The following is a 27,782-nucleotide window of genomic DNA, read 5'->3' as shown; positions in this document are numbered from 1 at the left end:
ATCATTAACAATGACCAGGCACTGTACACACATCCTCAACGTTACCCCTCTCACATCTTACACTTGTAAACTACAGGTTTTCCCATTATTTTGTTAAGAGTCTGTAATTGTGTTACCTTAGACTAAAGATAACGTGAGTACACGAACCGAAACTTATGACGAGGCAAGAATTCGAACCATTTAACTACAGATAAAATAATAAAAAAATAAAAATAAATAAGTAAAAATCAATGTAGAAGATGATTGAGTGAATGTGTTTTAAAACTAAATTGTTTTAATTTACCTAATTTTTAATACCGCAGGATTTGATACTTGTCAAATTGTATTGTAGGAAGTGGAGTCGACTAATCATAATCCTTATTCAAATGTCCATCGCCCGTGGTCTTGGGTTTGTTTGCTTTAGTGTTTCTAAACTTCAGATGAAAACTGAATAGTAGTTCGGGTAGAATTTTATAAACAATAAACCCAATGTCATGTAAAGTATGCGCTCAAACAATCAATAATCAGTATCAGCATATTTGGAACAGCCATGGAATAAAATGTCATTATTTGTTCCTAATTATTCATGTAATGGTTCTAATACACAATTACATCTTTGGAAAGAAAAATAGTAGAAACTAAAACAATTTACAGGAATTAAATGTGAGCGCAAACTTACCATACATTTCCTTATAATGGTTTCACTAACAATAGCCGTTGATTTGGAAATTATAATTAAAAAATCAAAGTAGTAATCCTTTCTTGTTTGCTTGCAGTTGTTGAAATTAGATTAAATAACCAAACCTCATTAAATATAACGTGAGTTTTTCGATTTTTGAAATTTAAAAGGTAATTAACTCTTAATTTTTTTAAGGTAATTTTTAGGTTTTCAGTCAAGCAGCTACAGTATCAACACTATTAACGCTAGGATCATGGTTCGTATTTTTTTTTTTTTTGTAATGAAGCAGAGTTTCCAACTGCATGTCAAATTTCCCTATTACGTACCAAATGCGAGAAATTCCCGCTCAAAGTAGGGAAAAGGGGATTTTTTTGAAAAAATCCTCTTTTATCGCGAATTTCTCCGCTCAGGTATATAACACACACATGCGAATAGTACCAAAGAAAACTTTGCTTCATTGTGAAAATAATGAGGAACGAAGAATGTACGGGGAAAAACAGTCTTGACGCTATAGGCGATTAACCAATTTTCTCTCGATAATACATTTTCAGTCAATTTCTATGCAATCCGCTTCAGCATAAAGGCTAATCATTGTAGGAACATGAATCGTACCTCGTCTTGTTGGGCATGAATCGGCCTTTCGAACGGTATAACTTGCATATCCATATCGTGCACCTGAGGGGAGAAAATTTTCCAAAAAGGGAAATTTTTGTAAAAAAATCCCTTTTTTTTTCAATTTTGGGCCATTTCCCTTTTGGGGAATTTTCTCCCCTCAGGTGCATGATATGGATATGCAAGTTATACCGTTCGAAAAGCCGATTCATGCCGAAGAGAACGAGGTACGATTCATGATTTTAGGATAAATAGTGATAATACTGTAGATACTTTGCTAAACTGACAAAAACTGTTTAAATAAAGCAAGAATTCAAACATTGGAAAATTTCCTGGCACATTTCTATTTACTCTAGGATCATGATTTGTATCTCACTTTGTTCCAAATAAAACTAGGTTTCCAACGGTACCCCTTCTAATATGTCAATGTATTCCTGAGGGGAGAAATTTAGAAAAAGAGGGAAATTTTCTCCTGAGAAATCCCCTTTTCAATTTGGGCGGGATTTTCCCGCATCTGGTACATAATAGGGAAATTTGAGTGCAACATTTGGAAACTCAGCTTTATAACGAAACCAACGAGGTAGAAACTAGGTTTCTAAGATTAATAGAGATGAGTCACGATTTTTTTTTTAAAAAAAGCTCTAAAATTTATCCTTTTTTAAAAAACCGCCTTCGTTGTTTGTGACGTCACTGCCCTCAGGCATTGCACACGTGACTGCAAAATGTCCATAAAACCTGTTCTTTGATGCCTCCATACGTGAATAAATGCAAAAAACCCGGTGTAAAAAGCTTTACTAGAGATTTATAAAGCAAAGTCCGAAGGTCGACGCCATGGCCTATATACTGGCCAAAAAATTTAAAAGGGTTAAATATAAATTTTCGGCTCTCTGGGAGAAGACGTACGATATTTCTTCTGTTAAATAATAATTAATTGGATAGAAACAAATAAAAAAAAGTAGCAGTGTTAGGTGTAGACTACGTGAAGGAGTTTGGTTTGTATAACGTGATATTTTCTCAATATTGAAACTGGAAATAGTACATTCTACCATTGCCGGATTTCCTAGACAGATTAGCGTGAATATATTCTTGGCACGCTTAATTGATTGGAGGTTACTACCGTTACTCTCGCTATGTACTACCGTCTTTCCTTTATAGTGATCAACGTTAAGATTAGAAGTGGTGATTTTTTTGCTACTTCCGGTGTGAATGGAAGTTTAGGAGAGAAGATCGTACTAATTCTTAGAATGCTATATCGATTTAAAAAAAAAAGAAAACTTTTCTCTATCTCTTATCTTTTCTGCTCTATATAGTAGGGATGGTCAGAATCGAACGGTTAATTGATTACAGGAAACCGCATCTCGCTATCTATTACCGTCTTTATTCTGTAGAGATAGAGATCAACGTTAAAATCGGAAGTGGTTGATTTTCTGTCACTTCCGATTTGTGTAAACCGTTAAGAGAGAAGATATATTCTTGAGATGCCTAATCGATTACAGAAAATCAAGTCTCACTATATATAGGCCTATTACCGTTTTTGGTTTACAAGTGATCAACCTTAAAACCGGAAAAAGTTAATTTTTACTACTTCTGGTGGATGAATCAAGCTCGATTTCTAACTTTTGACCTTGGGGTCCCGGGTTCGATCCCACCCAAGCCCCCGCCAAGTGAACTTTGTGGTGGACAAACACCGTGTGCGTGGGTTTCCTCGGGGTTCTCCCTTTTCCTCACACTTTCTTCATTCCACCATTTCATTCATTACTCATCATCACTGTCTCCTTTAGCCTAACCGGCATAACCGTAGGACGTAAAACTCAAAGATTTTATTTCACTTTTTTTTTTTTTTTGACCTTCTAGATCCTAGTCAAGATTATTGGTGATCCGTCAGATAGTACTTAAGATTTATTTATTTATTTATTTATTTATAATAGGTTTCAGATACAGCACTAGGCAGGCCATTTTACACTGAAACATTATCACAATTATGTAACTTAATAATAGAGTAACAATTTGAAATCAAGATGGTACAGTACAGTGGCAACATTACAAAGATAGTTTATTTATAGATAATCTGAAGGTATGCTCATTTGGAAAAACGTCTACAGTTTCTGGTAATGATTATACCTGCTAACAATTCGGTTTAGAAGGGACCTTTGGACAATATTAACTCTCGCCGCTCGAGTGTAAAAGAGATCGCTAGACCGTGTTGTTCTAGCGGGTACGCGAAAATTTATCTGACGTAGTAACTGTTCACATGATATATGGCCGTTTACAATTGTATGCAAAAATATTAGGTCAGAAATTTTGTTTCTCACTAGGGGAGGTTTGATATTGAGAAATGTTAAAACGTCATTTTTTGGAAGTGTTCGGAGGTGAGGTACTCGGTAGGATACAATGGCTAAAAAGAAATTAATTACATAATTTAATTTTTTTCAGATGAGTAGGGCAGGCCATAGACCAGAACACGGACAGAGTAAATACATAATGAAAATTTTTATAAACCAAACTCCTCAAAAGTGATCGGGAACCACAAGCTGTATTAGTCTATGATCATCGATAGTTAAAATGGCCATTTTCATGTTTTTTTTTTCTTTCTTTTATTTATTACTCTATAAAATATTTCAGAGGTAGCTGATTACAGGAATTACAACGTTGTATTTTCTTTCCCGCATGCTTTGATTCTAACTACTCGAAATTTACGAGTGACTCGAATTGTTACTTGTGTGCTTAAAACAATGACCGTCATATTTGTACGTCATCTGTCGGTTCAGGGAAAACTCTGCGCCGCTCAGTAGGGAATGTCTTAAGAGAAAGATAGAATGCATTTTTATTTTTCAAATGTGTGTGACGTTGCTAATAAAACTAAGAATAAAGAAGTAACAGAACTTAAGATTTCTTTCAAAAGTAGATTATGTGTCTACTTATCAGGGTTGGCAAAAACCATGGTTTTTATTTAAAAAAAAAAAAAAAAAAAAACTTTTTTGGTTTAAACCATTTTTTGGGGGGGGGGGGGTTAAACCAGGTTTTTATGGTTTAAATGATTTGCTCTATATATTCATATCATATATGGACAGAAATAAGTTTGTTTCGCCTTGATGTTATTATGCAACAACCGGGTTAAGCTGGAAGGGGTCACATAAGCTTAAAGCGGAATAAAAACCGCTTCTCGAGTTACATCCGAGAGAAATTGTCCTCCATTTAAACTCAGAACTAGGACTAATTGGCCACAAATGCGATACGTCTGCCGACTCACTCACGAAGGAATCCTGATAAAAAAAATACGTTGTACTGATCTTTACATATTTGTTAATATAATCGTCAAGAGTCATTTCAGAAGGACAAAAAGATAAACAGTTGCACAAGTGAAACCATTACACAGAATTACATATGAACAATTTCAAAGTACTACGGAGTACAGAAGAACTAATTTAGTTCAAGTTAGTTAACAACGACTTTTATTGGTCCAAATTAAAGAAATACACCGACTTAATCTGCATATCAATAAGAAAAGTGAATAAAGATACGAATTATTTGAGTCCACTTTGGCTCAAACTCATTTATACATAAATAGATACCAAAGATACTTATTTCACTAAATGCCTCTCGTGGGGTCTGTATGACCCCCCCCCCCCCACACACAAAGTACGGCATTTTCGATGTATTTTATAAATAGTAAACATTGAAACGAAACAATATTTAGAATTTTTCTTCGATTGCAATTACATAACAATAATAACAACTACAAAAAAATCACAAAATAAACATTTATAAACTTGTAAAAAACAAAAGTTGCTTTTGTAGTATAATCTTTTTGGGTAATGAATGGGGAATTTAGGTCTGAATATAATACGAATAATATACGGGAGTGAAACGTGATAGCCCACAAATGTGTGTTCATCAAAATTTTACAAACACTTACACTTTTACGAACATTATTTTTTGTTTTTTGGTTTAAACCAGCCAACCCTGCTGCTTATAATCAATTAATTGAATATATTCTATTATTTAAAGATAAGGTTATAGTATACTAATTTGTAAGATCAAACAACAAAGTATTTCACGTATATTCGTGAAGTATTGCTCAGTAAGTCAATACATTGAATTTACTAAACTATTTACATCCATAAATATTGTTACTTTCTTTAGCAGTACAACACAGAGTCTATGAACGTACGCACTCATCCAAGTTCTCCAGTTCTTTTAAAAGTCATAGAAGTTTTACATTTATTTAAAAGTTGTATGCTACATCTATAAACACACGAAAGCTGTTGTGACAGTAATTTTATTTAGTACTTTTACGTAGATGGGCATTGTTTTCAGCTTGAGTAGATACACTAATTAATGTCTACATGTTTTGAGTTACCAACCGACCTTACGAAGTGAATTTTATTCATTCTTAAGAAAAAATCAACGATATAAAAGCAAAATGATTTGATAGTAGAGTGCTAATTTCTGGTATACAAGTTCGTCATTAATTCGATAATTATGCATTCAGGGAGAAGCCCGAGGAAATTTGCGTTCAGGGCCAGCGAGAGAAAAATTATAAGTATGTTCTTGTACTCAGAATACTATTTCGTGTGAGCTTGTTGAAAAAGTTGAAGTTCCATAGTAATAGCATAAATAATACGTAATGAATTAGTGGAATAAATAATAAATTATCTGCTAGTATTCCTCTTGTTCAGGCTTGAAATATCCCGAACGCCGGCTAGCGATAGTGACAGGAAATATGAGTCTGGAACCTAGATAATGTAAATCTAAAATATGTAAGGCCATGTGTCTAATTGTTTTTCTACTAGTATGGTGCCTAGTTTTGAGAACTGGCGCGTAGGCGAGAAGAAAATTTTCTTACACTGATTTTGTTCATGATGCTCTTCCTGCAGCCTAACTCTCTGTCTGCCTGTGTTTGCTATAGCTTTCTTCAACTCCAAACTACCGCGTTGACCACGAAAGCATTTCTCTTGTGGAAATGTAGTAAAACAGTAAAGACGCTATATAATACGGTTCTTATAGCATTAAGATAAGAATAGTCGTAACAGTGGTGTGTGATGACCAATTGCTATTATATACAGTAAATGGTAGAAACCAAGTAAAGGATGTAATGGGATACTGATTTTTTTTAAAGGCATTAAAAGCTTTTTGGTGCAAAAAGTGCTATATTTGTAGCCGTAGTATAATAACATGAAGCTTCACTACATTTGTAATATCGATGCTAACAAATTTTCAGTGTGTGCAATTAAGAGTTCGAGAAATGTATATCCATGAGTAGGACATGAACTTTCAAAGCACTGGGAACCAAATTTTCAAAATAAAGAAAAGCTATATTTGTGGGTCTAATATATAGTGGCTTATTCTCAATCTGCGCGTGATTTATTTGTAATTTGAATTGATGAGTTAATTTTGAATGTAACGTCACTTTCAGCTATATGAGAGGGGACCTACTGATTAACGTGGAATACAAACCACATGACCTCCCACCGGGAATCGAACCCGGGTCTCTCACGCCAAAGGCGCGTACACTAAATACTTAGCCACAAAGGAGCTCTAATTTGAATTGATGTAGTAGTTAGACTCCTAATGTTTCTGGTTTATAAAGTAATCCTGCTTATATGTATCTAAAATATTTGTAATGATGGGACATTACAAATTACTTTTAGTGTATTTTAAATTAGGAGAATGTGTCTAATTAACACGTTATTTTTATATACAGTAAATATTTTACATATTTGTCACTTTTCCTTTCACTATTTGCTTGATGGATTGCCTGATTTTGCTCAAAAATACATTAGGAAACAGGTTGAAGTAAAAGCACCCTCATAAAATATATTAAATGATTTCGTAGTAGAATGTGAATTATTGCAAGGTGTTCGAAACAATGAAAATCTCATCCCAGGGTGGAAGAAAGTATGTCTGTTTACTTATGTATGTTCTCTTCTATTCACTGCGTTTAATATATAATGTTCCATTAATTGTACTGTTTCGATGTTCCCTGACACCGTCCTCAGCAGTTGGGGAAATTCACTGGCAATGCTTCTTACTTCTCAAAATTTATTCTTGTTTGAAATACCGTATTGACTGAGGAAGGTGTCAGGGAACATCGAAACAGTACAGTTAATGATACATTAAATATTAGACGCAGTAAATGAGACTACATATACAAATTACTACAAACATCCATCAATTCATATCTTTAAATAATTATCCGTGATTATATTAATTGAGAAAGAAAAGTAATTAATTGCAATATTTAGAGTATTAAAAATATTAATTTACGTGTTGACAAAGTATTAAGTGGTATTCTTGGACTGAGGAAAAAACTTACCACATTCATAAGTAAAATAGATGAGAAGTTGGTTTAAATAGAAGTAATCATTGCAGAAGCCAAATCACTATTGGCTTCTATTCCATACTAAATGCACCCCATTAGGCATTTTATCGGTATCATTTTTTTTTCTTTTTTTGCAAAAACATCAAGAAATAAAAGGAAACAACAATTTTTTTTTTAATTACCCAGCTTTGTGGGGTGGCTGAAAGAATAGATAGATAGGGGGAAAGCAGGCAGAGGAGAAGGCTGGCTTCGGGGCGGGTATAAGGGCACATAGGGCATCAGGTCGGGATCAACATTTAGGATTCAGGCATCAGAACAGATATCAAGAACCCCAGCGTCAGGTCAGACAGAAACACAGACACCCTTCCAGACAGACAGATAATATGTCGTGGTAAGGCTTCTTCTTCTTTCTTCTTCGTCGAAAAAACTGAAAAAGAAATACTAACTGTTTCAGAGGCGTTCGTGAGGGAAGTCGCACGGGTAAAAGTTAAGTTTTTTCACCTGAACGTAAAAGAAGGAAACTTTCTTAATGTATTAATTGCTGGATACAACAATTAATAAATCAAATAGCTTTCATTCTTTTAGTTTTAGGCGATAAAACTTTAACTTTTACCAGTGTGACTTTCCTCACGAGTCACCTCTATGGGTGAATAATGTTTTCGTGCTATCTGTAGATGTAAAAGATACTATACATGATGCTTATGAAGAAAAGCAAACTGAAAGAATAAAGGATTTAACCTTCAAGATTGAGTGTCTCTTCATCAGCGTGTATCGAAGACCGAAGAAAACGAAGAATACTAGACAAAAGTCCAGTCGAGTGTCACTATCACCATATTGTTCTGTGCTAGAATGTTAGTATGGAAGGACATGTGGTGAGGTCAAAAGTCTTGAGTAGACATTAAGAAATGACAAAAGATGAAGGCACAACACTCAGAAAATCACTAGAGAAGCGGGTAGATACAACCACTGTAATATAAAATACTGCAGAAAGAGAAAAGATTCGGGTGGAAGGAAACTGGAGACAATGTGGTCGGTGATTAGGGATTATGATGATGATGATGATGATGGTGGGGGGGAGGAGTTATGATTAATTAATTAATTTGTTTATTTATTTAACTTTTTATTTATATTTCTTAGTTACTGTAACTTATCTATTTAAGTAATTTATTTCTTTATTTAATTTATTTATTTATATTCTTTTTGTTAATTTGGTTCACCACATTGTCTCCAGCCTTTTACCACCCCTTTATCTCAATTTACTTTCTCCCTCTACACAATTTTAAATTACAACTGTTGTATCTGTTTACTTTTCTCTAGTGATTTTGTGTGTGGGACGTGTTCCCTATTCAAGTTTTTCTCATCTCTAGATACTAGTCAGACTTTAACCTGATAGTACGTTCTCCCATCGCAACATTCTAGGAGAATGTGTAATATGGTCAATAATAGCACTTTTTTCTTCATTTCTTTGTTCTTTTCTACATTCTGAGAGAGAAATGTCCTATTGGAAGCTGTGGAAAAGGAAAGAAAGAGTACTGAACAGCTGTGAATTGAGAAGCGAGTAATTGTTATCATAGTGTATAAAAGAAATAGTAATAGCTATAGAACAAATGTAGGTCGAGGAGTCAATGATTGTTATCATAGATATATTATAAAGAAGTTAAAACATTGGATACGGAGAGACGAGGACGAAGACATATTCAACACATATTGAAAAAAGCAGAAGAAATATTTGAAGAATTTTCCGAAGAAGATAAACCATTGTGTAAAAGTCTGTAAATGCTACAATACTTACCCATCTGGATCGCAGCGCGTGGTCCCTCGCTGCATCTGTGTCTGTGATGATGAGGAATGTAGGTGTTTGGATGTGCGTACGTGTATATGTTGTGTATATCTGCCTAGCCAGTCAGACACCCACACCCCCATCCTCCCGTCTTCCAAGGCCCCCTCAACCCATCCGTCAGCCCGTCTCCCCCTTACCGGACCGTCTGCCCAGCGGCCCAAACACCCGTCCTGTCCGCCAGTCTACTCCCCTGCCTGCCCATCCAGTCACCACCAATCTTCCTAGAGATCCTAGGAAGATTGGTGGTAGACATTCCCCATCCATCTATTGATCCAGCCACCCCACTTAATCAAAGCTCCCCCAATTTTTATTCATTTTCTTTTTTTCTTTCCTTTTTTTCAATTAGATACACATTGTTAAAGTATGTGATGACACAATTTCTTCTTTCTGCTCCAGTATAAAGGTGAAGATAACTGTGCGGTTTGTGATGATTTGATGAAAAGCAGATATTTTACTCATATGTGTGGCATCATCTCAGCTACCAGAAGTAATTTGATGCTTATCACAAAAAATGCCCATTTTGAAACGTCCTTAATGTATGGTTGTGTACTTCTTTTTACGTTTTCTCTGCGAAGTTTCAATAGAGTTGTCTTATTTTCGATACCTTCATCTGGATGATAACATAAAATCACTCAAAATGCAAGTCTATAACTGTTATGAGGAATATGTATAAAATCGTCTTTGTGTATCAAAAATCTACATTGCATCTCTCATACTGTAGAGATCCATAGTCCTATTGTAGTTGATATTTAGAATCACGTATGGTTGCTATGATTTCACTTATTCACTGTCCAAAAGGCAAAATACTTCACTGAATTTTGGTGATTTGTTGGAACTAAACAAAAGAAATGCAAATGAATGATTCTAATAAGTTAAGCAAATAATAGATATTTCGTTTCGTTATGTGATTCAGTCAAATAAAGAGGCACCAAAAGCAGTTTCTTCCTTTTCAGTAGAGAATAACATGATGCAGACTTATAATTTTAAGTTTGCCAAGTCTCGGAAAACTAGAAATCTTATTCCATAAGTTTCAATCTGCATGACAGTACAGAATCATTCTCAGAATATAAGTGTGGATAGTAATATTTCTCAAAAAATAGATTTAAACTGTCTTTGTCGGACGAATATTATATTCGTAAACACTTCCTTTTGTCTACTTTTCCATGTTAATACTGTATCATCTATAACTAGTTCGCTTGTTATAGTCCACATTTACGTATTTAAACACTTGGTTAACTTGGCTGCATAGGATGTCTAGTTAGTGCTTTCTGATTTGATGATATTATAACCATCTCCTGGGACTATCCACATGATATAACATTTCCTTCTCTGAGGAAAGAAGCTTCTTCAGCAAAAGTTAAGAAGTAGGTCAATAGTACTGTTGACTGGTGGTTGAAGCTGTTCTTCAATTAAGCAGAAACACTTATCGTAAGGAAACGCATCTGTCCAATTAGTGATACGTCTGGTTTCCTGTTCAAAAAGAAAATTTCTAAGAATCTTTAAAATAATAATAATAATAATAAAAACAAAAAAAGAAACTTCAGAAATCAAATTATTTTTTAAACTATTCAATAAAATCTATGAAATCCTATTCTTTAAACTTTCTCAAAAGAAAATAATGATTTTTGTCATCAATTGAAATGAAGGAAGATACAGTCGAAACCGGTTATAACGACTCCGAATGGACCGCAAATTTAGGTCGTTATAGCCGATAGTCGCACAAACCGGATTTTTCCTTTTCTTGCTCAAAATTTCGTATCTAAGTTTTAGGTTATACACTTCCATGTTAATGAACAAAATAAAGTTAAAACTTCAATTCCAATAATATTGTATGGCAATAATATATATATATATATATATATATATATATATATATATATATATATATATATATATATATATATATATATATATATATATATATATATAAAAATATATAATAAGTGAGGAAAAAGTAACAAGAGTATAACTTGTTCAATAATGACGTAGACGGTCTTGGCTAATGAATGAAATAAAATGTTGAACATGTTTTAAACTTACTGTATGTGTTGTATAGTATAAGTAAAACAAGAGATTGAAAATAAACCTTATATTGTTGTCAGCAATCCCTAAACACGTAACAAACAAAAATCGACATTGAACGTTATAGCCGATACATTTCTCCGAAAATGTGGCAAAAATAAGTCGTTTCATACGATATGTCGTAATAAGCAATGTCGTACCAAGCGATTTTTTAAATATAGTTTTTATATAGGGTTTAGACTGGACCGTTAGATTTCGCTGTTATACCCAATACGTCGTTAAAAGCGATGTTGTTATAACCGGTTTCGACTATAATTATATTAGGTCGTTAAGCGGTACGTCATTGCAATATTTTTTTTTTTCGGAGGTCTTTTAAAAATACTACACAGTGATACTAAATGAAAGAGAAATGATTACGGGTTACAAATCAAATCAATCTCCGGCTACAAGGTATGAAGGGTTATGCTTGGCTAGATGGCATATCGTACATCAATTGGGTAATGTGTAGTCAGCATCGATTCTGAACATCAGCATTTTTGGCTTTCTAGACAGGTGTTTGCAATCTCCATTTGCCCCTTGAAACGTGTTAGCATCCAAATTACTAACTAAAAAAGTATTTGAAAAGGTTCACAAAATTCAGTTTTTTTCTCTCTCTAGGTATTGAAGTAGGTGCTTAAAAACAGTATGCATAAACATATCAAGATCCAGATACCTCGTAGACTGTGGTTCATTACATTTTCCTTCATGGTGTAGAGGCTGTCAGTATCAGATTCGAACCTCTAAATTAAAATATTTACTAGACCTTACTACTCCCAGAAGAAACTGCATTAATTCTAGATTTGAAGCAAATCTAAGGAGACATTTTTCTTGAAATGGGCTAAGGCGCTTTTGTTAACATTTCATAAGTTACTGTTCATTCATAGCTGTACAATATGGCATAGTGTGTGTCTCAACTTCAACCAGTTCCATCAGTTACTTCAGGGTTCCCACTAATTTGAAAACCTGGAAAAGTCAGGGGATTTTACATACAAATTTTTAAGTCTTCAGAACTCATCTCTCTTTGTTCCTTACTTTATTTGGCAGAGGATATTTTATGAAATAAATTAGTTTGTTTCCCAAAACTTCTTTATCTACACAACACTATATACATATATAGTCAGCAAGAAAAGTTTTTTTCCGTTTGGTAAAGTTTATTTTGAGAATAACGGTAGAATGAACAGTTTTACCGAGTTTCAAAGCTGGAACACACAGAAAATTACATTTATTTTAATTTACTGAGAAGTATACTCAAATTGTCCTTCCATTCTGAAGTTATTTACGAAACTAATTTCATCAAACCGAAAGAACTCTTGTCGCTGACTGTACATGCGTAGTAGATTAGACACCTCTGGTGGGGATTATTCTTTCTTTATTACTTTTCTTATTCTTTCTTTTTCTTTTTTTTCTTACATTATATATAGACGTATAAAACCGGGAAAAAGTCAGGACATTGTGTTCACTAAATAAGTGGGAACCCTGTGAAGTCATATGTTCGATCTCGAGTGACGTCAAAATTGAGTTTAAGCAGGGGATAGACATAATGGACAAGCGCTATATTTCGTATTTCGCCCGCAGGGGAATTCTGTCTCTGTGATATTCCTGAAATTTAACCCATGTCCTCGTAATTTCCTAAATTCCATCCGTTAAGTGCCATTCCGTGGATTTCCTTAGGTTAACTTTCCACATCTTTCGTGTATTTCCACTACAAAATTATCTTCCTTAGCCTAAAGGCCATATTCGTGGGATGTTAAACAAAGATTTTATTTCACTTTTTTTTCCCCGTTCCTCCACATATTTCGTATATATTTCCTGATTTTGATACCCCTGTGTATTTTCCTTTCTGTTGTCCATTATGTGCATTTTCTCACACTGTTTTCAGTTTGTTACCATTAGGAATTCCATCTTCCACCAATATACGATTGATTCTCGGTTTTCTCCGTGTGATATATCCTGCAACCACAATTATTTCACTTATACTCCACGCTTATCAGCACAACTTTCAGTATCCCCGGTGAGGAAGAAGGGATGCTCCCATAACTCTTCTTTTGCCTAGCAGCTTTTGACGGCTAGGCAAAAGTGATATATGTAGTATTTCAAAATTTCAGGGAGAAATTTCAGGATTAGAATAGAAAAGTAGTACTACGTAAAATATAAAATATTGTGTTGATTAATTAAAATTGTAAATATTACATGTACGCGAACTTAAATTTTGACGTTGTCTATTACAACATTATCTTGTTTAACGACAATAAATTATTCTTATTCTTATTCTTATTAACTTCTGCAAATGAGTGTAATAATAAACCCGAAGAACAGTTTCCATCTCTGACCTTAACCCTCTATTGCAACTGGAACATATAAATGTACTATTTCCGGTTTCAGCGTTGAATTTGCATAATTTGGAAATTACCGTAGTTTCACAACATGGAACGAAACTCACTTAATTTCTTTGGTGTGATCATACGCAGGAACTGTTCTAGATTGTATTTAAAGTTCTGCTAACCCTAAAATAAAACATTGTTATTTTCTTTTGGCGGGGTGCACGATTTTCGACTGATTCTTTCTATAATGGACAGAATTTAGAGAACAATGCAGAACAGCCAGTCAGTGGATTATACAAGTTTACCATCTGCATTTAAATTTTGAAAGGTTTTAATCTTTTAGTCGACATTTACTTGTGTTGCAGGCATCTTGGATCAGTGCCGTCAAAAGTTGCTAGGCAAAAGAAGAGTTATGGGAGCATCCCTTCTAGTCTTTCCTCACCGGGGATCCTAAAAGTTGTGCTGATAAGCGTGGAGTGAAATAAGAAATCATGAATTCCAATTCTAAGTTGCAGTTACTTGAGAGATCTTGGCAACATAGGAAAGTGGAAAATAAATTAAATCTTTAATTTAACACCCCACGATTTTGCCCTTTAGGCGAAAAGAGACGGATGATTACTAGAAGTGAATGACTATATGAGAGAATTGTTGGAATAAGAGTGTGGGATGAAGCGGGAAAACTTCGGGAAAACCCCACGATGTTGTCCACCAGAAACTCACACGACCTGGAATTATCCAGGGAACTCTCCAACTGTAGCTGAGTGCTCTACCATTGAACCCCCTCTCCGTAGGAAGATGGAGTCAGGTGTTTTAAATTATGGATTTTCGTGGCTGTGTCACATTTTCCTTTAAATTTCTCATCTGCTTTGAATATAATTACAGATTATAAATAGAAGTTTTGTAGTTTCAATTGACAATAAATAACTCACCAAAAAGCTGCCGTGACATCACACGGGACCCCAAAGGCCCCAAGCAGGTTGTGGCAGACAAAAGAGGAACGTATAAGATTAGACTTTGTTCGTCATATTACATCATGCATCAGATTATCTGCAATGAAAGACAGAGGAACAGGTGTTAAAACATAATAATAAGTTACATAATTTAACCGTTAATAATATGTTGCAAAAGATAAGTTGAGTGTTGTATATTAAATTTATAATAAACACAAGCTTTGCTTTGTAGGAGTACTTTCTCCGAACTTAGTTTATTGATTTATTTTGGAAAGTACAGGGTGAAGAAAATAAAAGTGGCCCGGACGAGTGTATACGATTGGACGAGAATGTATGCATGGAACCATACCACGTGTACACACACACACACCACCAATTCAGACCTGCGGTTATTTCTAGCAGGATGGAGCAACTGTCCATCGGCCCGCCGAACCATGGGTGACATTTACACAATCTTTACTCCGAATAGATTTAGGATTTAGATTTCTGGGCTTTCGGCATCTAAGGTCATTTAGTCCGTCACGTTTGAGGGATGACGTCCCTCGGCGAGCACACTATCCGGGGAAAGGGAAGGAAGAAAGAATTGGGGAAGGAAGGAAGCGGCCTGTGACCTATAAGTTTGTCGGGGGTGAATGAGGAAAACCCAGGAAAACTTCATTCAGGGTGGCTGACCTGAAAAAGCGGGTTACACTTCGACCGAGTGCCCCCACCGGGAATCGAACCCGGGACCGCTCCCATCGAAGGCAAGAGCGTTAGCGACTATCACTCCGAACAGAGTTGTCAGCAGAGGTCAGTCTGGTTTCGGCCCTAGCTGGCCACCCCGATCACTTGATCTGTCCGTGTGCGATTACTTTTTGTGAGGCAACCTCAAATCTAAGGTGTATCGCAACAATCCATATAGTCTTTAAGAACTGGAGCAGAACATTTTTGATGAAATTGTAGCGCTCCAGCCCAGCTTCGATCTGCCTTCTGCAACTTGCTCACTAGGGCCCAAAAGTGCCTAGAGATGAACGGAGGTCATTTTCAACATCTGCTATAAGCAGGTTTGCGCGAAGTATTTCCTTTCCTTTGCTATGTTTCTTTGTACCCTGGAATTTTGTTCACCGAGCCACTTTTATTTGCACCACCGTCTATTTTCTTTTTCTCTTTGAAGCGAATGCAAATGTTAAAGAACTCTCTCCTCGCTCCCACCTTGTGCAGATATTTCAAAATCCAAGAGTACTGTCGTAATTGATCCGGCTTATAACATGCTGTAAGTGATGATAGGCCGGTTTCTGTGTATCTGATATTGTTAAGTAATAGTTTTCAGATTATTTAGTTTAGTTCAAATGATATTAGTTATCGAAGCTGGAAACTCAAAAGTCACCAATTAATGCATTGCATAGTATTTTGTACGCACTAGTACATTGTGCGGTAAAATTGCAACAGTAAACCTAGAATAGGAAATACTATAACTTATAATAAATGTGAAAAAGTGAAATGGGGGCTTATTTAAACTATAAAGTGTCTTCAATGTTCCAGGCTTTGTGAAACCAAACCGATGGAATCTCTGGTTTTTTCCTCGGACCTTTCAACGAGGGTGAAATGCCGTGAGAAGTTGCTTTTCGTCCACCCACAGGAAGTTATCTTTCGAAACAAAACAATAACAAATGAAGATCTGTAGGATCTCCTTTTACCTTTCCTTTCCTCTCCTTCAATTTATTGAATTCCATCCGGCATCATCTCTACTCGGAGATGATCCCAATCTTTTTTCAAACTCAGATTTTTAAGCTTTGAGTATCAATGACCGTGCTAGTATCAGAAAACTTCGTGTTTTTATACGCTTTGTTTTTCTAGCATGATGTTTCCCATTTACAATTCCATCAAATTATATTACTCTTTCGGCCTTTTATCTTCTGTATATATCCAATCTTATTATATTCATAGTGATGGCCATGTGACAGCCCGCGAGCCGGATCAAATCTGCAAACAAAAGTGCAACAATGATGATTTGTTCCTTTTTTACTTTATGTGTAACTGAAAGAGTATGCCTCGATATCAGACATCAAAATATTCTTGACTTTCAACTGTCAAAATACAGAGTGTCCACAAAGTACTGCTGCCGTTAAAAAGAAACTCGTAAACTATATGAGGTAGAAATATGCTGTTTTAGCAATATGTTCAACATCTCTTAAAAATTATGTTACCAACTACAGCACTTCTATATGTGCCCCTATAGTTGCCCTTAGAATGTCAAGAGAATATTTTAGCTCCATTCATACATGCTGCAACATAGCAGCATCAACGTTTTCGAGAACCGCAGCAATCTGTGTATGAAGTGCGGCAAGATCTGTAACGGGATTTCGTAGACGCGATCCTTGGAGTATATTCAAAGGAAAATATCCAAGGGAGTGATATTAGCGGAGCGCGGGGCCCAGAGGATTAGTCCATCACGGCCAGTTCATCTCTAAGGGAATGGCGATTCAAAAGTTTCATAACATCTAGAGGCCAATGAAGAGACCGTCGTGTTGGAAGATTATGTTTGGCTGCAGTTCCAACACCTGAGGGAGTAGATACTCATGAAGCATATCGTAGTTAGTCGCCCTTGTAACCGTGTTCTCAGCAAAGAAAAATGGACCGATTACTCTATCAGGCATCAAAGCACACCAAACGTTAAGTTTTGGGCTAGCACGAACATGTTCTCGAATAACATGCAGATGTTCAGAACCATATATCTGGACGTTATGGCGGTCAACATGTTCAGAAACGAAAAACGTGGCTTCATAAGAGAACATCACGATCTGCAGGTACTCATTGTTGTGTTTGATTGAGTTCAACAAGGAAGCAGCAAATGCAGCACACTGAAGAAGGTCATTTCGCGCCAAAGCTTGCGTAAGTTGCATCGTATAAACATGAAGATGTAATCGCTTATGGAGGACCTTATGAATTATTGATTTTGGTACATGCAATCCCCGTGACGCACGACGATCCGACTTCTGTGGGTTACGTTGAAATGCAACTTGCACGTTGTCCACAATTGCTAGCTCTATCTCTGGTGTCCAATCTGTGGCATGGTCATTGCGTTATTACCTGTCTCTAAAAATTTCATTCTTCATCTAATTATGGATGCTTTTATGGGAAATTTTTTCCGTACTGCCGGCGAAATTTTCGCTGAACAGTTACTGGTGATTTCCTAGACACATTGGGCCTTCTCCTGTGCTGTTGTCATTGTCATTCAAATCACAATATGCAAAGAACGGAAAGGAAACTTTGAGATATGTGTAGAAAACGTTGCAGACACAACTTAATACGTGCATAAAACTTTGAGAAATGTAGAATACGCTTTAAAAATAAAAATAAAAATAATAATAATAATAATAATAATAATAATAATAATAATAATAAGCATGTCTACCCAATATCGAGTAGGCGCTATAGTCATTGTAATGGAAGCAAGACTTTGTGGACACGGTGTATTTACTTTAACCTTTTCGTTACGAAACCCATTCTGAAAAGAAAGGCCGTTGGTACCGGGCCAATTGTTAGAAAAATACCGTTTTCATATAGTTATTTTGAAATTTGTAGCTCCTGTAGCTAATTGTCCCAGAAACATGAAAGAAGTAGAATACTGAGAATAGTACAAGGATTTAGAAAATGATGACATACGCACGTTTAGCGAATCATCGCTTCGGGAGGGGAAAAGGAGCAGAACTTTTGTTCGCGATTAAATTAACATTCTTCATATAGCGATGTGAAGCAATTTCAGCTAGAATATCTTCATTTTATGGCATTTTAAAAGGAAGTAACAGACATGCTCATCTAATGTTAGATTTTTTTTTTCTTTCTTATAGCAAGGTTGTACTGTTGATATCGAAAGAATATACCTGTTCTTTACGCAAGTATTATTATTACATCTCTTTGCGTCAAAGGAATTCTCTCAAAAGATTTTCCCCTTTCACTGTATCCCCCTCCGGCAGTCGTTGCAATATATCACTCATTAGAGCATTTGTCGCGAGATCGCTTAAGATGAAATTACAACTTTTTGAAAATAGGCATATTTTGGAAATATACTTTCGTTGATGTTCAAAACTCTTTCGACATGTCCAAGATTTATCGTGAATAATTTTTCTTGAAAGCACTTGGTTTAATTAGGTTTGCTTAAAAAAAAAACAAGAAGTATAGATGCTAGTTCAATAGAATTCTCCTGATTCTCGTGGGGGGAAGGGGGAGGTGGCTAGCCAATCAAAGGAGATCACTGTAATGTGTTTGAATGCGTAGTTATTATTAAACTAACTAACTAACTCTATGGCCTATGGAACCCGGAGGTTCAGTGCCGCGTTCACAAAAGCTCTCCACTGACTTCTATTCTTAGCTAATTGGATCCAGTTTCTACTTTGTATTCCTATCTCTGCGAGATCCATCTTAATATTATCCTCCCATCTGCGCCTAGGTCTTCCTAATGGTCGTTTTCCTATGGGTCTACCAGTCAAGACTTTGAAAGCGTTTCTACTTTCTCCCATTCTAGCTACATGACCTGCCCACCTAAGCCTCCTAGACTTGACGACCCTAACAATGTTGGGTAAACCGTATAAACTATGTAGTTCCTCGTTATGAAGCTTCCGCCATTCCCCATTCTCGTTCCTCTTGGGTCGGAATATTCTTCTCAGGATCCTGTTCTCAAATACTTTCAGCCTATGTTCTTCCCTCAGAGTAAGCGACCATGTTTCGCAACCATACAGAACAACAGGCATGATTATCGTTTTATATATTTTAAGCTTCAAATTCCTCGACAGAATTCGCGACGACAAGAGATTTTGAACCGAATAGTAACACGAATTCCCTGCTTTTAGTCGACATTTAATTTCTTTGTGAATATGATTTTCGTCTGTTAATATTGATCCTAAATATTTGAAACTCTGCACTTTATCAAAAGTATTATTTAATATTTTAACGCCTCCACAATTTGCCGTATTACGGTCCCGACGCACTTCCATGTATTTAGTTTTCTCTGCATTTACTTCTAAACCCATGTCCCTGCAAGCGTTTAATAATATCTCTGCATTTATTTCTACTGTTCTCCTATCATCCCCTATTAAATTTACATCATCAGCATATGCCATAACCTGGTGAATGCCGTTCAACTCTAGGCCCTGGTTGCTATCTTTGATTTTCCTTATGGCGTATTCCAGCACAAAGTTAAATAATAATGGCGACAACGCATCTCCTTGTTTCAGGTCATTTTCGACGTGAAAGCTCGTGGACAAAAATTTTCCTACCCGGACTTTACTTTGGGATTCACTTAAACATATCTTAATTAATCTAATTAGCTTTCTCGGTATTCCAAGCTCTGTAAGAACGTTGTATAATGTTTCTCTCCTAACCGAGTCGTACGCCTTTCTAAAATCAATAAATAGTTGATGTACCGGGGTATTGTATTCCCACTTCTTTTCGAGTATTTGGCGAATGGTAAATATTTGGTCGATAGTTGATCGATTTCGTCTAAATCCGCACTGATAATCTCCAATAATTTCATCTGCGTATGGGGTATGGGGTCAATCTTGCTAACAGAATATTTGAAAGGATTTTATAGGATGGTGACAGAAGAGAAATGCCTCGATAATTATTACAGTCAGTTTTGTCGCCTTTCTTGTGAATTGGAACAATGATTGACTCTTTCCACTCTTGTGGCAATTCTTCCTTGTTCCAGATAAGGAGAATGAGTTTGTGTATCTTGTTCCACAATTTTTCGCCTCCAGCTAAAATTAACTCAGCCGGAATTTCATCTACACCCGGAGATTTGTGTTTCTTTAATTTCTTTATAGCGGCTTCCACTTCTATTCGATTGGGTTCTGGAATATACGGTTCTGCGGTGTGTATCTCCTTTTCTCCACGCACATTAGTTTTTGGCTGCGTGTTCAGCAAATCGTCAAAGAAATCTTTCCATCTATTTAAGAGGCTATCCGTATCAGTGAGAACTGTTCCATCAGATTTCTTTAATATATAAGCACGAGGTTGATAGCCTTTCTTAAATTCGCTGATCACTTTATACATGTCCCGAATATTTTTATTTTTACTATTATCTTCAAGTTCCTTAATTTTAGCTTTCAAAAAATCCCGTTTCTTTGTTCTAAAAGTTTTGGAAGTTTCCCGCCTGATATCTGCGAAATTTTGTGTAGTTATTTCATTCGGATTTTGTAGCCACCGTAATTTTGCCTGTTTTCTCTTCTCTACTAGTTTAATGCATTCTTGGTCGAACCATGGTTTGTTCCTACGTATTTCCGCGTGTCCCAGTTTTTCTATTGCTGAACTTTTAATGCTATCTCTAATTTCAATCCAAGTATCCTCAACACTAGTGCACTCCGAGTCTTCTAAAACCGAGAATCTATTCGAAACTTCAATCTGGTATTCCTCTCTTACCTGGCTCTCTTCTAATTTCTTTAAATTAAATCTCTCCGTTTTCAAACATTGAATATTACCTTTATTTAACGATAATCTCTCCCGTATTATCGCTGCTACCAGGTAGTGATCAGTGTCACAATCAGCCCCTCTAAACGACCGGACGTCAATTATGCTAGATTGTCTTCTTCTATCTACTAAAACGTGATCAATTTGATTATGTGTTTTTCCGTCTGGTGATGTCCAAGTGTATTTATGAACGTCGCGATGTGGGAATTTTGTACTTTTCACGATTAGGTTTTTGGATGTTGCAAAGTTCACGAGTCTAACACCGTTGTCATTACTTTCCTTATGCAAACTTTCGTTCCCTATAATCGGTTTGAAAATATCCTCTCGTCCTACCTTCGCATTGAAATCCCCTAATAGAATCTTCATATGGTATCGCGGGAGTTGGTCAAATATCCGTTCCACTTCTTCGTAAAAACTATCTTTTATATCGTCACCCTTATCTTCAGTTGGAGCATGTACATTTAAAACAATAATATCACACCACCGTCCCTTAAGAGTAATAAAAGAAAGTCTGTCAGTAACAAATTCAACCCGTTTAACTGCTGGTAATATTCGTTTGTGAACGAAAAACCCTGTTCCTAACTGGTGATTTTTATTTCCTTCCCCGTAGTTATTATGGTGTATCGAAAATTTTAAACGATTATCCAGTTCATTTGGTGATGCGCTAAAGTTTGACATAGAATTCTAACATGATTCAACAACAGTATGTGGCAACTGACTCAATTATACTCGATCCCCTTGGAAATTGAAATTTAAAAATAAAATAAAATAACTCTTCTTTTCGTCAGTTCTTGGTACGTTGCCGCCTGGAAGGGAACTGGATGAGATATTTCTTCTCTAGTAGAGTAAAGCGGGGCAAAAGGTCGCACTTAATGTTCAGCATGCTATTGTTGCTATACCAAAAACAATATTGAGATGATCCATAATTGTTATTTTTTCTCGAAAGCCATGTGAAATGAATCTTTTTATAAAGCATATATAAATATGATAAATTAATATATTGTTATGTTTTCTTCGTTAATTATTTTGAACTTCTGTGTATAAAAATTCTGTAGTTACATTTTACTGATTATTACACTGTATTTCATATAAACATAAGTGAATAGAAGGAAACATGTAAAATAAATAAAGAAAATTGTTTAAAAAAATGTAAATATGTAATAAAAAAAAATGACAAATGTTATGAACAATTTTATAATAGAACTAAGCAGTGGTTTATAATAAAATGAAATTAAATTATAAAAAAAATAAAAAAAATAAAATAAAATAAAAAAATAAAGAAGTTGAAATAGCGAATCACGGTATAGCAACATTGTCAAATTAAGAGTTGGTAAGTACTCCAAAATAGAGCAGATCTGCTATTTTTGAACACTAAGCATTTTTTAAAAATATATTTTGACGCAGTTGTTATATATATCACAATATCTAGGATCACCAAATTTAAATTTTACATCAAAAAAATCATCTAGAAGGTAGAAAAATTTAAATATTGAATGTACACTCACCATACAGCGTCCTTTTCGTAGAAAAATTCGGGCAGTTATATTGATATGGAAATTGAGGTATTGAAAGTATTGTTGCGTTCATTTATTTTGGTCTGTAATTGTTGATGTTTTTAAATAAATTGGAGAACTTTGCTGAATTAAAAGTCTAAATCATTCTTGCATTTTTAAATCAGAAAATTGCTTTTAGGCACTCACCGGTGAAACTTTAGGGTACATATTTTAAAAATAAGTAATAAACTAATGCTTTGAAACTTTTACCACTACTTTTGCTCAAATAAGATTTTATTCCTCCAGCATTGTAGACTTTCCGTAGCTGGAATAATTCTATTCGTTGTCTTTTTACCGAAAGTGTTGTTTACCATCTTCTGTAAAAGTAACTTTAAGTAGATTAGTAATTTGTGATTTTTTGGTTTTAAAAATAGTACAAGTTACACCCTAATTTGGAAAGACAAAAATAAAAATTAATCTCAATATTTCCCGTCAAAATAATTAAACTAAAAGAAACATTCAATCAAAAACAAAGTTAATAATGATGGACCCATGCTCATAACCTTACAAAGTAAGGAAAATCTGAAAGCAGATGTAACGCAAACGCATATAACGCGTTATGCGTTATATGTGTGAAAGATATAACGCATTAATAACACTACTAAAGAACGTCGTAATAAACAGGAAACATATCAAGTCTTGCAGAAAACGAAAACTCTAATTCCAAGACAGTTACGTTTATTAACACTTTTTTTTTTTTTTTTTTTTTTTTTTTGCTCAGATCGCGCCTTTCAGTTTCGGCACCTGAAAGTTTAACCGAAACAGGGCTATTTGCTTTATTATTTGTTCATCATTCATTTGTTTTTCTATTTGGACAAGGGTGGACAGGGACGAGGGATATATACGTATATATATCCAAATAGCGTATATATACGTACATTACGATTCACAGGTGTTTTTGCTTCTTTAAAGTCATCGCTAAATTTCCAGTTGTGCCTATTCACGTCTAAATACGCCGGAATTTCTGGTATAGTTTTGCTAAACAAGTGTTGGTTGCTATGGACTCAAATAGATGGTGCCGTCTATATATTTGCACACGAGCAGTTCTGGCGCAAAATGTGGCTCCTTTACTGAACGAGCCAAATTGTCACAGTCGATTCTTTTACTTTCTTTCTTTCTTTCTATTTCTTTTCTTTTTCTTTTCTTTTTTTTTTAATCATTTTAAAATGGTTTAACTAAACCACAATCGTTGAAGGGTTTAAAGGAGCATTTCTTGACTCTGCTCCATCATGAACGTACTGATACTGATGTTTTGTGAAGTTTGGCGCGGAATGGCATGTTTGGAAGACGAATCAAGATCTGTCAAGTATATCATGGCCATGACTGATGAGAAAGCAGCAACTGTTAATAATACATATGTTTCGCATAAATTTACGAACGGCATGTTGGCACATAGAATGAACTCTAGAGATCGTATCGCCATCAGTGCATATCGCTGTATACCGTTTTCGTGCCAAATGAGAAAAAGTTTCCAGTGTATATATTTTGTGTTGAAAGATCAGTAGCAAGCTCGAGTGGAGTGGGGCCACTACGTGATTCAAAGATTTGAAAACAGTGCGTTACGATCTGTAGCAAGTAGCGTAACAAGTAAGGAGACCTGAGCTGAGTTTACCAATATTATCCCTAAACGGATAGTTCATTGCCATTTTGGACCCTTCTTAGATGAGAAACTTCCTTGTGAAAGTGAAACCTGTGCGGAGGAGATATAGCCACTTCCTTCAGAAAAGCGGATATGTGGTCATTGTTCTTCTGGAAAATAGAAAGTCTCTTAATATTGATTGATGTGTGACATTTTCCGTTGAAAACTCTCTGAGGGCCACTGAAGATGAGATTCTGGAGTTTTCTCCTGCATGTTGACGACCCTTCGTACATCATTGTGTACAGTCTAATTTCTGAGGAGTCACAAATCCAGTTATTATTTATTTAGTGTTTATTCAGGGTGTTTATCGGTCACGAAAGTCATGAAAAAGTCACGAAATCAAACAACGGTTATGAAAGTCAAGAAATTTAGCGTTTGGGTCACGATTTTTCTTCCATCTGTACAAATATAAGTATAGACTGGAAAATTTTGTTTTATAAAACGTCAAAATTCACCACCAAAAGTCGGCTTTAGACACTACCAAATCGCAAGCAAAGCACGCTTTCTATCTCATGCATGAAAATTTGGCCCAATTCGTACTCAAATTTGCTCTTGAAAATGTTACTAAATTTTATGGTTTGCAAAAGAAAAGGTCACTAAATTTCATTTTAAAATTTTAGTAAACACCCTGTTATTGATCATTTGCCAGAATGTAACTTCATTCCTGATTTTCTTTTTTAAGACGGGTTGGGGGAGCTGACACGACGGTTTGAGATCTAACAGAAGATGTATTGCAGAGTATCAGCAAGAAATTGCGAACGTACAAGAAAAATAAATAAATAAATAAATAAAATTAAAAAAAAATGGTGTGGATTCTTCCAGACCTGGTTTCAAGTTTCCATTCCTAGTTCTTTTAAAAACTATACACAAATTAAATTAGTAACTCTAGTATGTACACTGATGTCCAAAATTATTGTCGCATGTCTATAAATATGTTGTAGGAATATAATTTGATAACGAATTCGCTCGGTATTTTCTTATAATGTTAGTATGTGTATAATCGGCAAAGACATGTATGTGGCAAATTTCGTGTCAAAAGCAGTAAATAAGAACAGTAAAACGAAAATAAAACTTCCTTGTCCATTTAGCAACATTTTGTTTTACTCATTCTAATTTTCGTATTTATAATTCTTTTTCTGTGAAATTTACCACAAATATACATTTCCCGATTATATACATAGTACCAATATTAAAAGTATCCTGCAAAATGATTACCAAATTATATTCTTACAAGAACACAGTTATAGATATTCGACAATCATTTTGGACATGAGTGTACATCAAACCACCATATTTCTGGCAGCTTTAGAAGTAAAAAAATACTTGTTTGACAGTCTTAAAACTCAGATTCGATTCTCTCCCAAGCTTATTATGAGTCATCTTGTATTTTAAAATCATAATATTTATATTATTGTATAAATTAAGACTAAATTATTTTTTATTAACAGAAAGGTTTCAAAGTGACTGATGCAGGAAGAAGGCGGATATGTGGCATTGCCTGCAGTTCTTTGTGGGAATTACGGGAAAAAGGATGCGTGAAATTAGGCGTAAGTATACAAAATATTTCTTCATCAATATGTTAATAGCGCAACATTTCGAGATAATTATCAAAGTAAACACTCTTCATACAAATATGTGTCTGTGTGTTTCTGTATTTGTTATTTATAAGAGTTTTTCTTTATCGTAAATAAGAGTTATGTTTTATTTCAAAACCCTAGAAATTAGATCAAAAATAAGCACTGATCACTGACCCGGAAAGATTATTTCTTCTTGTGATATATGATTTCGACCCTCTCTGGGAACTACCTAAGTAACCCCTTTCTTTCAGGTATTTCTTTTTTTTAATTATACAGTGCAACAAAGGTCACAAAAACTTTTTTTTCGGAAATATGGGCGTTCTCTATGTATTTCAACCTCCTGAATTCGAAAATGATACTAAAAATACCGTATCACCCTCAGTTTTGGCACTAATTGCTTACATTTACAGTTGGTGACATACGAAAATACCATATAAAGCTCAGAAGCGGCGCATCGCTTTCAACTGTTCAATAGTTGCGCCTCTAGCGGCACACAGCGAACTTTCACATTGGAGCTCCTCCGTGGCTAAGCGGTTAGCGTAAGCGCCTTTGGCGTGGGAGACCCGGGTTCGATTCCCGGCGGGAGCTCATGTGGTTCGGATTCCACGTTAATCAGTAGGTCCACGTCTAATATAGCCTCGCTGCTGAAAGGGACGCTAAAGTAAAATCAACTCAACTTTCACATTGGAAATGGCGCTTCTTGTTCGTCATGGAAGTACGTGTTAGTAGTGTACAATGTCTACCCGAGGCCGTGTAAACTCTCCTAACAGTTTTTGTTATGTTTGTGGTGAACTTGTGGTGAAAAAGACCGAAGAAATATTACTGATTTCGTCAAAAAGATCTACCATGCCTGTTTCGGTGTGAAACTAGGCTATATCAACCAACTATGGGCTCCATAGGTCGTCAGTGTTGCATGTGTAGAAGATTTATGACGATGGGCGTCAGGAAAGAAGAAGTCATTACGATTTGGCATCCCTATGATCTGGTGGGAGCAACAGAATCATGCCGACGACTGCTACTTCTGCTCTTGTAAGATTACTGGTTTCAACAAGAAAACCAAAAAGACTATTGAGTATCCGAACAACATTCGCTCAGCGATTCGTCCTGTTCCACATAGCCCGGATATACCTATACCACAGCCTCCGCAGACATTAGATACGGACGATAGTGATGTGATGATATAGATACCTTGCAGGAGACGGATGATACTGAGTTTGAAATAGGCATAGATAAGAGCCCTATTCTGTTTACTCAGATCTAAATGATTTAGTCCGTGATCTGGGATTGACAAAGGACAAAGCAGAGCTCCTAGGGTCAAGACTGCGTGAAAGACATTTGTTAGCATCCGGTACGTCCGTTACATTTTACAGACAAAGGGACTTGATATTCCCACAATATTTTGCTCAAAAGGACTTGTTAGTGTACTGCAGTGATGTACAAGGTTTGATGGGTCAGTTGACAATTCCGTACACGCCAGATGACTGGAAACTGTTTATTAACTCATCTAAAAGAAGCCTGAAGGCAGTTTTGCTGCACAATGGTTCCATATTTATGCCTCAATACCTGTCGGCCATTCTGTGCAGCTGAAGGAAACATATGATAACATGAAGGTGCTTCTTACTACCATACATTATGATCATAATTGGATGGTGTCTGGTGATTTGAAAGTGTTGGGTATGCTTCTAAGACAACAATCAGGATATACAAAGCTCCGTTGTTTCATCTGTGAATGGGACAGTCGGGCTTGTGACAAGCATTGGGAACAAAAACAGTTGCTCCAAAGGTTGGAATTGGTTCCACGGGAC

At 35.6% G+C, this 27,782-nt stretch overlaps 1 protein-coding gene and 1 long non-coding RNA gene across 3 annotated transcripts in view; one reads left to right on the top strand and one right to left on the bottom strand.

The window, feature by feature from the left end:
* Drep4 (DNA fragmentation factor-related protein 4) overlaps positions 1 to 27,782 on the top strand; it is an 83,483-nt gene that overhangs the window by 22,683 nt on the left and 33,018 nt on the right. For both annotated transcript variants that reach the window (XM_081742133.1, XM_081742134.1), the window contains exon 2: positions 25,849 to 25,947. In XM_081742133.1, coding sequence (XP_081598259.1) covers positions 25,849 to 25,947 — 99 coding nt within the window. The remainder of the gene's footprint in view (positions 1 to 25,848; positions 25,948 to 27,782) is intronic.
* On the bottom strand, positions 7,723 to 22,827 carry LOC145672922 (uncharacterized). Its single transcript, XR_014128702.1, has 3 exons — positions 22,714 to 22,827; positions 14,744 to 14,861; positions 7,723 to 10,902 (listed from the first exon to the last, which is right to left on the bottom strand). It is a non-coding gene; the product is annotated as an uncharacterized LOC145672922 (long non-coding RNA).

The sequence above is a fragment of the Thermobia domestica genome, chromosome 16 (assembly GCF_964235325.1).
Source record: "Thermobia domestica chromosome 16, izTheDome1.hap1.1, whole genome shotgun sequence".
Taxonomy (NCBI): Eukaryota; Metazoa; Arthropoda; class Insecta; order Zygentoma; family Lepismatidae; genus Thermobia; species Thermobia domestica.
Note: the sequence above shows the minus strand (reverse complement) of the source record. Positions and strands in the feature narration are given on the sequence as shown.